At 45.8% G+C, this 14,320-nt stretch overlaps 1 protein-coding gene across 1 annotated transcript in view; it reads left to right on the top strand.

Annotated features, from left to right (window-relative positions):
* The window catches only part of LOC138579745 (olfactory receptor 10A3-like), a 61,253-nt gene extending 58,884 nt beyond the window's left edge, over positions 1-2,369 (top strand). Inside the window, exons 3-4 of the mRNA XM_069649979.1 lie at positions 618-854; positions 2,337-2,369. Of these exons, the coding sequence (XP_069506080.1) occupies positions 618-854; positions 2,337-2,369 (270 nt within the window). The remainder of the gene's footprint in view (positions 1-617; positions 855-2,336) is intronic.
* Positions 2,370-14,320: the final 11,951 nt, after the last annotated feature.

Below are 14,320 nucleotides of genomic sequence, written 5' to 3'. Positions count from 1 at the left end.
AACATGGAACAACATGATAGAGTTTTAAGATGTGTGTTGGGGAAATTGAGTATTTGGGGCACACGGTCTCGGCTCAGGGGATTTTCCCCAAACAGAGTTTAGGGAGAGTATTCAAATAGCTCCATCCCCATGCGATAAGGATCAATTAAGATCATTATGAGTTCTATCATAAATTGTTGATAATTTTGCGGTTATTTCAACGCTGTTAAGGGAATTGTTAAAGAAGGGAGCTAGCTACCTTCTTGTGGATGGTGATGTGTGAGGAGGTTTCCAGAAGATTATTGAGGGAATCACTAAGGCACCGTCATTGGTGGGATTTTTCAGTGTTAGGAGGACAGAGTTGATGGTGGATGCTAGTTTGCTGGGACTGGGGGAGTCTTTGTCACAGTTGGTTTTCTGAAAGGAAGAGCATGTGATCGCATTTGTTTCCAGACCATTAAGGGGTGTGGAGAAAAAAATATTTTGTGGTGGAAAGAGAAGCATTAGCAATGTTTTGGGCTGTTATGCACTTTCAATTGTTAGCTGGAGGGAATTGGGCCAGAGGGTTGCCTAGAATTTTGAAGTGAATGTTAGGGTTGCAGAACTATGATTTCCAAATGTGTTATTTCCCGGGCAAGGAAAAAGTGGTGGCGGACTGTCTCTCGCTACTAGCAGTGGAAGCGGGCAGTGGTATCGAGGAGAAGGTGCAGGAAGAGGAGATGGTTGTGGCCAATATTGAACAAGGGGCTTTAAGTGAAGAGCCTTGGCTGGTAGCTGAGAGAGGGGACTTGGTACTGGGTAAGGTGAAGGAGTGGACTGTGGAAGGTTGGCCTTGCAAGGATGAAATAGAGAAGAAATGTGATCGATTATATGAGGTAAGGCATGAGTTGTGCTTGTCGAGGAATGGGGGAGGCTCAAGAGGGGGCACAAGGTGATTCCCACTGAGGGCATCCGGGGCAAGCTGATTGAGATTGCTCATCAAGAGCATTGTGGTATGAATAGTACTAAAAGGATGTTAAGTCAAAGTTACTGGTGGCCGGCTATGGATAGCAATTCAGATAAGAAAGTGAGGGAATGTCATGTTTGTTTAGCAAGTGACAAATTTAAGGTGGTAAGGGAGACACCACTTTGTCCGGTGCAAGTTTCAGAAGAGCAGTGGCAAAAAGTGGCTGTGGATTTGATGGGTCCTATCCATGGTTTGGGGGATGTTGTTAGATTTGTTGTGGTTTTGGTGGACTATCATTCGAAGTGGGTGGAGTGGAAAGGATTAAGAGAGGCCCTGACGGCAGCGTTAGTGACATTTTTTGACATGATGAGGACATTTTTGTTATGGCTTAGGCACACTTGCACTGCGTTGTATCATCCAGGGCCAATGGTCTGGTAGAGCTGTTAAATAGGTTCCTGAATGGTGGTATTCAACTGGCTTTGCTTTCAGGGCTGCTATGGGGTAATGCTTTGAGAGAGATGGTGTGAAATTATTGTGTTACACCCCATTCAGTTACGGGTGTGTCTCCATTTATCTCGTTAAAGGGAAGGCAACCTGGGACCAAATTATGCCCAGGTTGGGTGGGTTTGGCTTACAGTGTGAATGTAGATCGCAAGGTAGTGATGAGATTGGTGGAGGAAGCTCAGAGTAAATACAAGAGAACATTTGATGAGACTTCCAAAGTAAAAGAATGGGATTCGGTGGTTGGAGAGTGGGTTTTTATAAGAAATCCCAGATATCGTCTCAAGTGTTTGGAAAGTACATTTATGGGTCCAAAAAGAGTTGCAGTAGTGAGAGATAGTGTGGCGATTGTGGATGGTGGGGAAGTGTGGTCGAAAGGAGGGTTGGCGTTGAGCAGAGAACAAGGTCAAGAAGGTGGAAGTGGTGTTGAAAGTGGTACGGTGAAAGATGGTGGAGCTGGAAGTGGTGGAGTTGGAAGTTCTGAGTGTGTTAGTGGAAGTAGTGTGGTGATAGATGAAGAACCGTTGGCAGGGTCGGACTGGGACAAGAAATAGGCCCGGACACCCAAAAAAAGTCCACCCTGAGCCTCAAAAAAGTGGCCCTCAAACGCTCACCTTCTATCCACAGGGGTGCCTCTCGACTGGTCTGGGACACTTTTGGGTTCACTGCACCTTCCCCGGGTTTCGTTCTGCCAGGAATCAGTTCTTGATTCTCGGAATGTTGCGCTCTCCGTCCTGCTGTGCTGGGCAGGGCTGCGTCGTTATTGGCTTGATCTGCCGAGTTACTTCACTGGCGATAACCTGGCGTCCAGACCAGCTGCGACTCCACCTTTCAGGTAAGTATTTTAGTGTTTTTTGAGTAGTGTATATATTGATGAATGTTGTAATAACCTTCTTCTCTTGTCTTGCAGAGGCTGATGGAGAGAGCCGAGGTTTACGGCTGAGTTCGAGAAGGTAAGGATGCGCTAGATGCGGCGCTGAAAGCGTCCTTTCAAGTCGACTGACCTGTGCTGTTGTTCTTCACAGGTCGCTGAGAATTCCTGGAAGCTGCGATGTATTGGGACCAAACGGCGCGGGTGATGTTCAGAATGGCAGAGGCCTTCCAGGAGAGCTGGTAAGTAGCTTCTGATTCTTGCCTCTATTGTCCTAGAGATGTAGCAGGAGAACGATGGAAAAGTTCCCGAAGGCTCTGACTGGATGGAGGAGCTGAACAGGTAAGGATAGCAATGTTCTTTAAAGTTTCTCACCCGTGTAGGCCAGGATGCTGAGCAGGACCCGGTGAACGTCACGCAGCAAAAGCAGAACAACGCGAAGCGCGTGACTCGGGTCGGGCGTGGTTTAAATACCCAGTAGGTATCCCAGGTGCCTTTGGGGCGGACCATGCCCTGGTGCTAGACTGCTTGTTGCAGTTCCCTGACAATCCTTGTGGGGGCAGCCATGTTCACCCATTGTCCATTGGAACCCATACTTGCCACGTGAGCCTGATGCCAACGGTGCCAGGATTGCATCCAAGGCACCCGCAACGGGCTGACGTGGGCCTTTCTAGCCTTGTTAAAGTACTGAGGCGGGGGCCATGGCGCCCGAGTCCCATAGTCTGGGGTCAAGGTCGTAACAAAACCATCATCCATGAATTGCGTCAATTCACGTCTTTACAGAAAATGCTAATTATGGAGGGTTAATGTGTCTGTTACATTACAACACAACTCATAAAAGAACATAACTTTGCATATAGTTCTGTGACAAGGTCCACAGCTCTGAGGCACAGGAGTGACATGAACCTACCACCCCAACTGCGGTTTTGGGACCTGCTGCAAGTTGATGCTTATACAGGGTTCCGAACCCCAGCAGGGAAGGAGGGTTAGGGTGATGATGGTTAGATAGGAAAGGGGGGAAGTAGGAAAACCAGAATGAGGTTTAGGGAGAGGTTATAGCATTGTTCCTAAGTACACTACGAAAAATATGGTTATGATTTCACTAGTGTGATATACATTTCATACAAGAATGGACCACCATATGTAAAATTAATATCTGTGTGGATAGATCCAAATTATTAAATTACTGTGAATGCAAGCAGACGTCCAAGGCCAAATGCTATGTTATTGTATAGCACGATTAAGCTCTTTTTATAGAACAAATATGCATACAATATCACCCAACCTTTGTTGGTACTCGTTTATTGACCTCAGAAGGAGGGTAGGCTGAGAAAGCCTTGGTGGGATTCGAACATGCCACCTGTAGATCTCACACACATCGCAGCAGCAAGCACTCAACCGACTGAGCTATCATATCGGTTAAGGTAAAATGAGCAATTATTCTGTAGTGGATATCATTAAACTGGTAACTGAGATTTAACAGCAGACCAGTTAAGTTCATCTGCAGGTCTGGTGAATATGTGGCTGCATGTCGAGCCTGCATGCATCTACTTTCAGGCTTCAGAATCAGAGGTTGGCAAAATAGGGAAAGCAGCGCTCTCACAGGACATCCCATAATCTGAGCACTTATTACCTCATACATGAAATAAACATCCTGAATAGCATGTCAGGCAGGTAGATGGGAAAGATAGACACATTACAACAAAGCATTCATTGTGGCACAATGAAGTCAGTGTTTGACCATAGCACATCAAGTGGCATGGCCACTTGATGTGCTATGGTCAAATATTTCTACACGGTACACAAGCTTTTAGGCACAAGGATTTTGTCAAGTGACCGAGGACACTGAGATGGAATGTCTTGTGATGATCGTGACAGAGACAACGGCAGAAAAAAAAGAAAAAACATGCTATAACTGCAACTTGTGAAAAGCAAAATACATAGGGCCCCATTACTATACCGGCGCTAAGCCATGGCGCTATTAGCACCATGGTTGGTGCCGGTATCGTAACGTGTCCGCCATGGTGAAATGGGGAAATACACCCCATTCCAAGGTTGGCGGGGCGGTATTTCCCCATTTCCCCATGGCCCTTCCCCATTCCCACCGTAATTACCCACGAGGTCCCTTTGCGGGTCCCTACTTTAACGGCTGGTCCAGACCAGCCGTTAAGGTCAGGTCCCGCAAAGGGACCTCGTAGTAAGGCGCTAAGGGGTTAACGGCACCGCAGCCTTTTACAGCACCGTTAACCCCTTAGCGCCAGGGTAATAATGACCCCCATAGTCTGAAATGGTCCAATCTGTGTCTGCAGAGAGGAAAAGTTAACTCTCTCTGTGCTGCGATGACAAAATGTCAAACTTGCAAGAGCTGTGGAGCACTGGCGTCTCTGGGAAGTGGGCATATGCCTCCAGGCTCCAAAAGGTCACTGGTGTGGATTGCAGGCCGCTGCTTAGGAAAAGCAGACAGGCATGAGACTCATTTAGTGGGATATCAGGCATGAGCCTCAGTGATATTCAGAAACAGGCTGCTTTCAGCTTCCAAGCACTTTAAATGTCAGATATCCTTCCTGCATCCAGCTCCGTGATACTCGGGCTATTGACCTGGGTCTGAGGCTCGGGTTATGCTTTGTGAACACATTTGGATTTGAACCTGCAATTTACCAACTTTATGCATGCAGCAGGCACTTAACCCACTGAACTACTTCCCTCTCAAAGGATTCGACTGTACTGCAGCTTGTATGACAAAGTTCAGAACCCTGAGCATGCAAGCGCACACAGAGACACATGTGTAGACTTCAAACACTGATCATTAAGTGCTCTGGGCATAGCAGATAAAGTAAAGAGCACAAGCCTTTTCGTGCATTTAGGAACAAGGATTTTGTCAAGTCACTGAGGACACACTGAGATGCAATGTCTTGTGATGATCGTAACAGAGACAACGGCAGTAAAAAAAACATGCTATAACTCCAACTTGCAAAAAGCAAAATACATTGCCCGTCATTACGACTTTGGCGGTAGCCATACCGCTATTGGCGGCATGGCTGCCACCAAAATTGTGTCCGGGTTCCCAGAATGGGGAATTACCAGGCCATTCGAGTTCGGAGGGCCCGCTAATTCCTCCCTTCAGGAACTCGGGCCCGGACCTTCCCCATTCCCTTTCAGCCCCAATAGGGCTGAATGGGAATGGGAGTGGGAGCAAACAACGGGCCGATTACGAGCGCCCGTTGTTTGCTCCCTCTTCCTCTCGCGGGACCCGCTCTGCACATCTGGTAAAACCAGACGTGCAGAGCGGGCCCTGCAAGAGGACCTCGTAATAAGGCGGTATGGGGTTGACGGCGCCACACTTGACTTATAATGAGGCCCATAGACCAAAATGGATGCTTACCTCAGCTCTCGGCCAGGCTCCTAGAATCTTTCCGTCTCCGCTGCCAGGCTGCCCAGCCATTCCCTGCTAAAGCCGCACTTGCTGCAGTGTTCTTCAGGTGAAAGCTGTGTCTACTCCAAAATAAAAAGCAGCGCCAGGCTACCAATGTCACCACCCTGGCGAGCTGCTTTCTTCCAGCCACAGATGGTCCTGATGCCAACCGGATGCCAAGCAACGGGACGAGGGGGGCATTCCGACAAAGATCACCATCGCCATTCCGACAAAGGCCAGCAGTTCTTCCATCTCCTACTGCGTGTGCCATGGCCCATTGACCAGAGAACTGGCGAAAGCTCCTGGGAGCCTCTGCTCGCTAATGCCTGCCCTCTTCCTTTCTAGTGAGATATCTGCCCACACCTTTGTGAAACTCTCTTAACATAAATCACTGCCTCCCCCATTGCTGTCACCTTCTCTCCATGTTTTCGTTGCTCTTTCAACCTCTGCAGCAGCATTTTTATTGGCCCGGAGGCGCTTGCGGCCCCCAGGCACAACAACAAGTTGCTTTGAACTTTGCAAAGAAGTGCAACAAATGTGTTGCTTCCTGCAAAGTTGAAAGGTAGTTAATGTGTGTGCTGGCGCCACTGTGCCGTGGTCCCAGCCAGGCCGAGCCTAGCCCGGCAGGCAGCCTCCAGGCTCCTGCTGCAGTCACTGTGGTGCTGCAAGTGCTTTTTGCTTTTTTTTTCTTCTCACACCGGCCCAGCGTGGGCAGAAACCGGCCCCCAGGCAGGAACATGCCCATTTCGTATCGGCCACGGGCCGATTGGCTGAGGGGCCAATCCATCGCTGCCGGATGGTGTAAGAATCAGGAGATTTCCCGCCAAGTTTAAGGATTTCCTTTGCACTTATCTGTGCTCCTTTGGAGCTGTATTTCATGCTGTGTTTTGCGGGTTCTGTGTTTTGTTCATTGAGTTTATTTGGTGGGTATGTTGTGTTACTGTTCAAGGGGAGATGTGTTGTGTTTTACTTTGTCTTGGTTCTGGAACAGAAGGCAGTTGATGTGAGGGCTTGGGCTGGGAGCCTTTGCTCTCCGCTGCAAGGTAAATACATCCTTTAACCTTACCTCCTGTGTGCCGGTGTCAGCTCCGTATCACCATACCCATTTCAAAATGTTAAAGTTGCAGGATTCCTTTTCTTAAACTTGGAATTAGCTAACATGATTCTAAGGTGTGTTTGAATGATGGAGTTTGTGATTAAAGGTTTTAAATCTAATTAGAGAGTGTTGAAGAGTTGCAGTAGTTGCAAAATGTTCTAAAGGTTATATAGAATTTCTAAACGTTTTCATAATATTTGTTTAAAAGTTCTAAAATTATGTTTAGGACTTGTAAAGACACTGTCAATGTTAATTGTAAAGTACTTGCATCTTAATAACCCTAGATTGTGTGTTTACTAAAAAAACTACTTGACTGTAATCTCTAAATAGAAACTGATATACTTTGTTCAATGGGTCAACATTTGTCGAAGCTTTTTTGTTTTAAAGTACCTCCCTTGCTGTTCAATCACAATGAGTTTGGCAAAGGAAACACTTGTAAGGACGTATGAGCTACAAATGTTTAATCTGGCCAAAGCCTACATCTTTCAATCACTTGTTCCTTTTGAATTTGTGGGTATTTGGTAGAGCCTAAGCAACACAAACCTATTGCATTGGGGTACCACTATGAGGGAGATTACATGTGAAGACGGGCACACCGCTTTTTGTTGTTTTTGGTTTTTTATCCACTCATTGACTGCCCCTTGCCATGCTCATCATTATGATCATTTCACCCACTAACCAACATTATAGTAATTTCGCCCACTATCCACCCCACCTTGCCCAAAATACATCCTCCTATGAACTCTTTGGGATAGATCTACTAAACGTTGGCCTGCCAGTGTTATTTCCAAGTAGTATGTTCAGTGTTAATGGCCAAATTGCAGCTGAAATGTGCTACGTGTGTACTATGAATGCCTTAACCTAGTGTGTCTTCAGCCACTTGATTTATATTTGCTTTTTGCACTGAAGTCCAGTTAAATGCAAGCATTGATAAAGACAACAGTTTTGGCTTGTGTATAGGTATTAATTATGCATTTTCCAGGTAATCACATCATTTTGCAACTGTTGCCTATCCCATTACACAAAAGCGCAAACTGTTGGCTTTGACGATGTTTGGTGTTTTTATTTCCCCTCAGATTACAGACATCCTACCATACTCCTGCATAGGACCGGTCGTCATCCTTGTGTTCTGCTGCTTTCTGTTGGCATCTGGTAACCGATATGTAAAGGCTGATTAGCTCGGAGGGCACTGAATCAAATGTCAAATATTATTACAGTATTATATATTCAAAATTTGCCATGTTGTCTATAACCGGTGGTAATTAGAAAGATTTAGAAAGCTTGACTATAATGTTCTTGCCACTTATCAGTATGTATTTAGCACAACTTTCAAAACACATTGGTTTATGAGTAGAGTTCTGTAGATTAACCCCCAACGTGATTCATTGAGATGGATTAAATCTAAGCATTCTGTCGGCCGCGCGTCCCGGACCTCATTTTTCCAGCTATTTGTTTTTTATAATGTATTCTTTTCTCAGTTTTGCTGGGCATTCAAGCCCTTCTACTCCTTAATTTTCTCAGGACTTTGGTTCCTCCTCCACACTGGAAACAGAAAGGGTGCTCCTTCTTTATTGTGTATGATCTCCCTTTCCTTTTCTGATGGCAGCCGTTTTGCTGCTCTGGGAAACCTGCACGCTCATTTTTGGAGCATGAGTACTTTTTTTCAAAATGGAAACTCTGCACCAGTAGGACTGCTGAGCCAAAACTTGCATCCCAGCCTTCTCTTGTCTGCAACCTACACTACATCCTATAAGAAGGACTACAGAAACCGTGACATATTTTAAAGTGTTATATTTGCTTTGTCATGATGGCAAGGATGTTCAGATGTCCTCAATACTGTACAGGCCTTCTACAGGTGGTGCTGATGTTCTCTCTGGGTTAGTCCCCATTGACTCTTTTGGCTTGTTTCCCCATATTCCTCAATCTTTTCTCTCTGTGTCCTCTCCTTGGTCAGGATCTGTGAGGAATCCTACCGAGTCCTCGTGAAAACACTACCTAAACTCTACTCCCAGGTGGCCAGGGGTAGGCAGACATTTCCTGATCCGAACCATGAGAGCGGTGTTAGCCAGGAGGATCACCTGGGAAGAGACACGCCCCAGGAAAATGAGAGGACTTTGCGGGATGAGACACAGTATTTGTCTTCCTCAAGGAAGGGAATATCCTTAACACCTGGATATGTAATGGCTTGCTGTCAGAGAGGGCTTTGACTGTTGGAATACAGATGAAGATAACTACAAGCAGTTAGGTTTTGAGAGCCAGAAAAACCATCCTAAACTCACTGACATTTATAAACCTGAAAGCCCCACTGTAAGTGGTAAAAGTTGTCAATTTAAATCCTGGGAAACCATACTCTTCTGTAAAGTTAAATAATTCATGGACTCCTTATAGTACTTTGGGAAATATGTATAAGATAAATAGTGAACGTGATGATGATAAATTCACTAAGAAACTTATGAAAAATCCACAAACTGTTTAATGCACATTCCTGTATAAAGAAATCTTTTCCACGTGGTGAGTAGTGAGGCAACAATATAATACAAAAAGTCTATTATTTGTACATATGCCAATGCATTTCGGTGTAACTATACACCATCTTCAAGGCTGTTCTATCAGCTACATTTATATTTATATCAAAATTCATCATTCCAAATATTGTTCCAATATTTGTGTATAAATAAACAGGAAAGCAGACGTCATTCCAAATGTGATTCAAAATGTAGTTCAAATATTCATGAATAAACATGAAAATAACGGAAAGGTAACATACCCATGCATACCAATAACGTTCAAAAATAGATGTCATCAACAATGAAAGGTTGGAAAAAAGGAGAGATTGTGGGTCATTATGACCCTGGCGCTAAGTGTTTAACGGCGCCGTAAAAGGCTACGGCGCCGTTAAACACTTAGCACCAGATTACGAGGTCCCTTTGCGGGACCCGACCTTAACGGCTAGTACTCACCCTTAGTTACTAGGGGAATCCAGACGTGGACCCCTTGCTCACTATTCCTAGAGAGGCACAGCTCCTCCCTACTGATGAGGTCCAACCAGACCGAAACACGTGTCTGGGGATGCTGTTGGTACTCTTGTTCAGAGGAGAATTGCCTAGCATTTCGGTGCTGGACTGCCCCAGGGCAGGAAAAAGACTGATATGTTTGGGATATTTCTTCTCTGTGAAAGATAGTGAGCTAAAGATTCTGGGTAAGTCCCTCGTAACCAGGACTAATGTCTGGCAGAGGAACTCCCAGGACCCCCCTTGTCAATTTGCATGTTTAAGTAACTTTGGGTCTCACTCTTAGTTACTAGGGGAATCCAGACGTGGACCCCTTGCTCACTATTCTTAGAGAGGCACAGCTCCTCCCTACTGATGAGGTCCAACCAGACCGAAACACGTGTCTGGGGGTGCTGTTTGTACTCTTGTTCAGAGGAGAATTGCCTAGCATTTCGGTGCTGGACTGCCCCAGGGCAGGACAAAGACTGATATGTTTGGGATATTTCTTCTCTGTGAAAGATAGTGAGCTAAAGACTCTGGGTAAGTCCCTCGTAACCAGGACTAATGTCTGGCAGAGGGACTTCCAGGACCCCCCCTTGTCAATTTGCATGTTTAAGTAACTTTGGGTCTCACCCATAGTTACTAGGGGAATTCAGACGTGGACCCCTTGCTCACTATTCTTAGAGAGGCACAGCTCCTCCCTACTGATGATGTCCAACCAGACCGAAACACGTGTCTGGGGATGCTGTTGGTACTCTTGTTCAGAGAAGAACTGCCTAGCATTTCAGTGTTGGACTGCCCCAGGGCAAGACAAAGACTGATATGTTTGGGATATTTTTTCTCTGTGAAAGATAGTGAGCTAAAGACTCTGGGTAAGTCCCTCGTAACCTGAACTGATGTTTGGCAGAGGGACTCCCAGGACCCCCCTTGTCAATTTGGGTGCCGCAAAGGGACCTTGGTGCTAAGTACGGTACCGCAATTAGCGGTACCGTACTTAGCGCCTTCCCCTTTCCCATTGAGCCCTATGGGGCAAAAATGGGAATGGGGAAGGGCCATGGCAGTATGGGGAATTACCGCCCCGCCAACCTCGGAATGGGGTGGTAATTCCCCATTCCGCCATGGCGGAGTCGGTAAGTTACCGGCATGGGCCATGGTGCTATTAGCACCATGGTCCAACGCCTGGGTCGTAATGAGGCCCATTGTGTCAGTTAAATCAATCATTAACTGTGAATCTAATTTATGCATGATAGCTAGTTCATGTCTCTAGCAGAATCCTACCTCTCTCTACTCATTACTCTCGCCCAGAAGTACTTAAAAGTAGTATTTTACTCTGGCCTGCCAGGAGATTCCACCAGGTTAGAGAATGTTGTAGTATTTGACCTGTTCGGCAGGAGAGTACATCAGAACAGAGAACTTTGTCTTAACAAGTCTGGCAGATGAGTAGACCAGGTGGAAGCCGTTTAAGTACTGTGGTATGGTTAAAAGTCTTACAGAAGAAGTTGAAGAACGACTAAAGTGTTTTGTGGATTAATGCAGAATCATCCTGACAAATTAATATCCTTGAAGCAAGAGTTGTGTGTAAGTTGTTGAACAGAAGGTTTTTTAAGAATTTTGTTGCAAATAACAAGAGGACTACTTTGTTTTACGCTTGTGAATTATTGTTTGAAGCAAGTTGGAACTTTTGTATTTCCAAGTTGGAACTTTGCATTATCAAAGTTGGATTCAAAAGAGATCTGCAGTGGAACTTTTTTTACAATACTTACTCTTTTTGAACTGTTAAACAAAATCCTGTTTGAATCTGGGAAGGGGGAATCCACCCAGTTTAGAAGGAGAAACTGTTGTTGTGATGTGAATGTGAATGTTATATTTGTTACTGTTAAAATGCCTTATATTTCCTTGTGAAGTTGTGCTTGTTGAAGTGTGAGGGACAGAGTCCTTTTGTTAGAGTGTTTCTTTTCGTTTGTTTTAGGCAGTGAAATCCTCGTCAGGGTAGGGATAGTGAGGCGTGTATCCAAACCGTCTCCCTCTTTCTTCTCCTTTCCCTTGTTCAGGGCCTTAACCTTCTCTGCCTTTTCTTGACCAGAGTTTTGGAATTTCACTCCTTCTGTGGCATGCACATCTATACTTTCTCTCCCCTCCGCTTCCTTGGTCAGGGCTTCTGCCTTTCCTCTCTCAGCCCTCTCCTTGGCCTCTGCCTTTAATTCTTTTGCTTTACATTCCAGCTGGTCATCTTAATCTCGTCATGGGAAATGTCCTCCTTTCCGCCTCACTGCTTTTACTGTCTAATCTCCTTGCCATCCCCCCATTCCTCCTCTACCCCCCAACTGCCATATTACAATCTCTCCTGTCCTTGGCTCCACCTGTTCTCTGCTCCACTCATCCTGTGTCACCTCTGTTCCTCAATCTTCTGCCATCTCCTCACTCTGACTTTTTTCTCCTCAACTCCTCCTGTGTCCCCTCCTCTCTGCTCCTCCACTACATCACTGAAGCTGCTTCTGTGTCATTTCTTCTCCTCCACTCTGTCTCTCCTCTCCTCTATTTGTTCTCTTCTCTGCAGGTCTTACAATCTGCCTCTACTCTCCAGATCTTACAAACAGGCCTGTGCTCACAAGGTTATGTAGACACTCGTCTTCACCAGTCCTCCTGCACTTTCACACTGCAACCTGCCTACTCTGCACTGGTGTACTCCCTTTCACTGTTATCCCAGAACCTAGCCCAAATACAGAGCTTGCATTCAATAGCTTCTTTCTGACTGACTGGAGGGGCCATGTGACCTATCTGAGAATGCTCAATCAAAGGTATGCCTTGGAACCCTGAATCATTGCGGGAAGTCTGTAAAGTGGCCAGACACCATCTTGTATCTCTTCTGTGCATTTATCCTTGTGGATTGGCTGCATCTGCTGCCCTCTCCTTGATTGCTGCTGTGTAGCTCCTTTCCACAGGGGTTCAATTTGCCTATCCTCTGTAGCCAGCAGGTCAGTGTGTGTGCTATGCAGTCCTTTCTAGGGTTTGGAAGACAAATCATTTCTCTTGCATGTGGTTTGTTGTCGGTATTTTTCCCATTGATTTATGTTAAGAAGGTGGAAGCACAGAGCTCTCTCTACATTGAGCTTACAACTGTGAGGGGGATATGCGCTTTCCACCTTTGAGTTCTGTCCTCAGTGTGAGGACGTAGCAGAGAGCGCGTTAGGAAGTTCATTGCTGTGCCACAGAGAGCTGTGCTTTTTGCTGTCAGTCCAGACATTAAATGTGCGGGTGTGCGATTTCCCCATAACTTCCTCCTTCTTGGAAGAGAGGGAAGCTCTTCTATGGGTTTCTCGCACCCTCCCCAAAATCTTCCTGCCATGGAATCTGTAATTGCATATTCCAATCTGCTCTGTTGTGCCCCTCCCTGAGAGGGACATTTTGGGAGATGCAGTATTTCTCTATTTGGTTTGGCATCAGGGTCTGGGAAACCTGTCCTTTGTATGTGTTCTCTAGCATCCTCCCTGGCTTTGAGACCCGTTTAGGTTTTTCACTTGTCTTCTCCTTAATACATGGTTCAGTTTCCTGGATTAAGTCTGGGCTTGAGTTTAATGGGGGGAATGAATGCAGAGGTAGTTGACTTGGATGTGGGTGATAGTTTAATGGGTTGCAGTTGGTTTCAGGGACCTGGGGATACCATTCCCAGGTCCCTGTGTCAATAACTGCAAGGTCACACACACCCCTCCCCATTCCACGTAGGTCCCTCTTGACCCGTTCCCTGGAAAGTGAGAGGCTGACAATTTCTTCTGGCTTTTATTTTCCTTCTACCACCTCTTCCAACATTCCCTCAGAAATTGCAACTCTTACAGGCACACAAGACAAAGTCTCTGCCGATGGATTTATTAGGCTTCAACGAGCCACTAGTCAAAATCGATGAAACGGTTAGCAATGATCAACCTCTTTGGTTGTGAATGGATGAGGACAAAATCAAGAGCGCATTGTGCTGGGTCCATTTTGACAGGGCTGGGTAAGCAATTTCATCCATGTGGTGATTGATCATCTCACCCTTGGTTTAGCATGGATGGGCGAACACAAGATCTGACACCTGCTAGGCATTATGGCTGGTGTATCCCTCTAAAACACCTCCATCTGACCATGGTACGTTCTCTGTGTGTCTTCTGAGTGTTAGTACCTACACAAGTGTTGGTGATAGCACTTTCCGGGGTAAAATCATTTTTTTCTTGTTCAGCATTTTTTCCAATGCGGCTAAACTTATTATTTGTGCCCGCTCTTGGTGGGTTCCTCCAATGAGGCAGTAGTGAAGATCATCCATATTGGTGTTTGTATGTAGGGTCTAGCCGGACTGTTTTTCAGCTACAGTTGCTCCAAGTCTATTCCATTTATTAAGGATATTTGGGCCTCTGTCAAATAATTAGGTTTCGGGAGGACATTTCTATTCTTCATCAGGTCCATAGACATGTGCCCGATGAGCTGGCACAGCATTTCTACTTTCCAGAGGAAAGCGTGTCTAGGATGCCCTGGACGAGGATTCTGAGCGCAT

The sequence above is a fragment of the Ambystoma mexicanum genome, chromosome 3p (genome assembly GCF_040938575.1).
Source record: "Ambystoma mexicanum isolate Mex_15411 chromosome 3p, UKY_AmexF1_1, whole genome shotgun sequence".
In the NCBI taxonomy this organism is placed as follows: domain Eukaryota; kingdom Metazoa; phylum Chordata; class Amphibia; order Caudata; family Ambystomatidae; genus Ambystoma; species Ambystoma mexicanum.
Note: the sequence above shows the minus strand (reverse complement) of the source record. Positions and strands in the feature narration are given on the sequence as shown.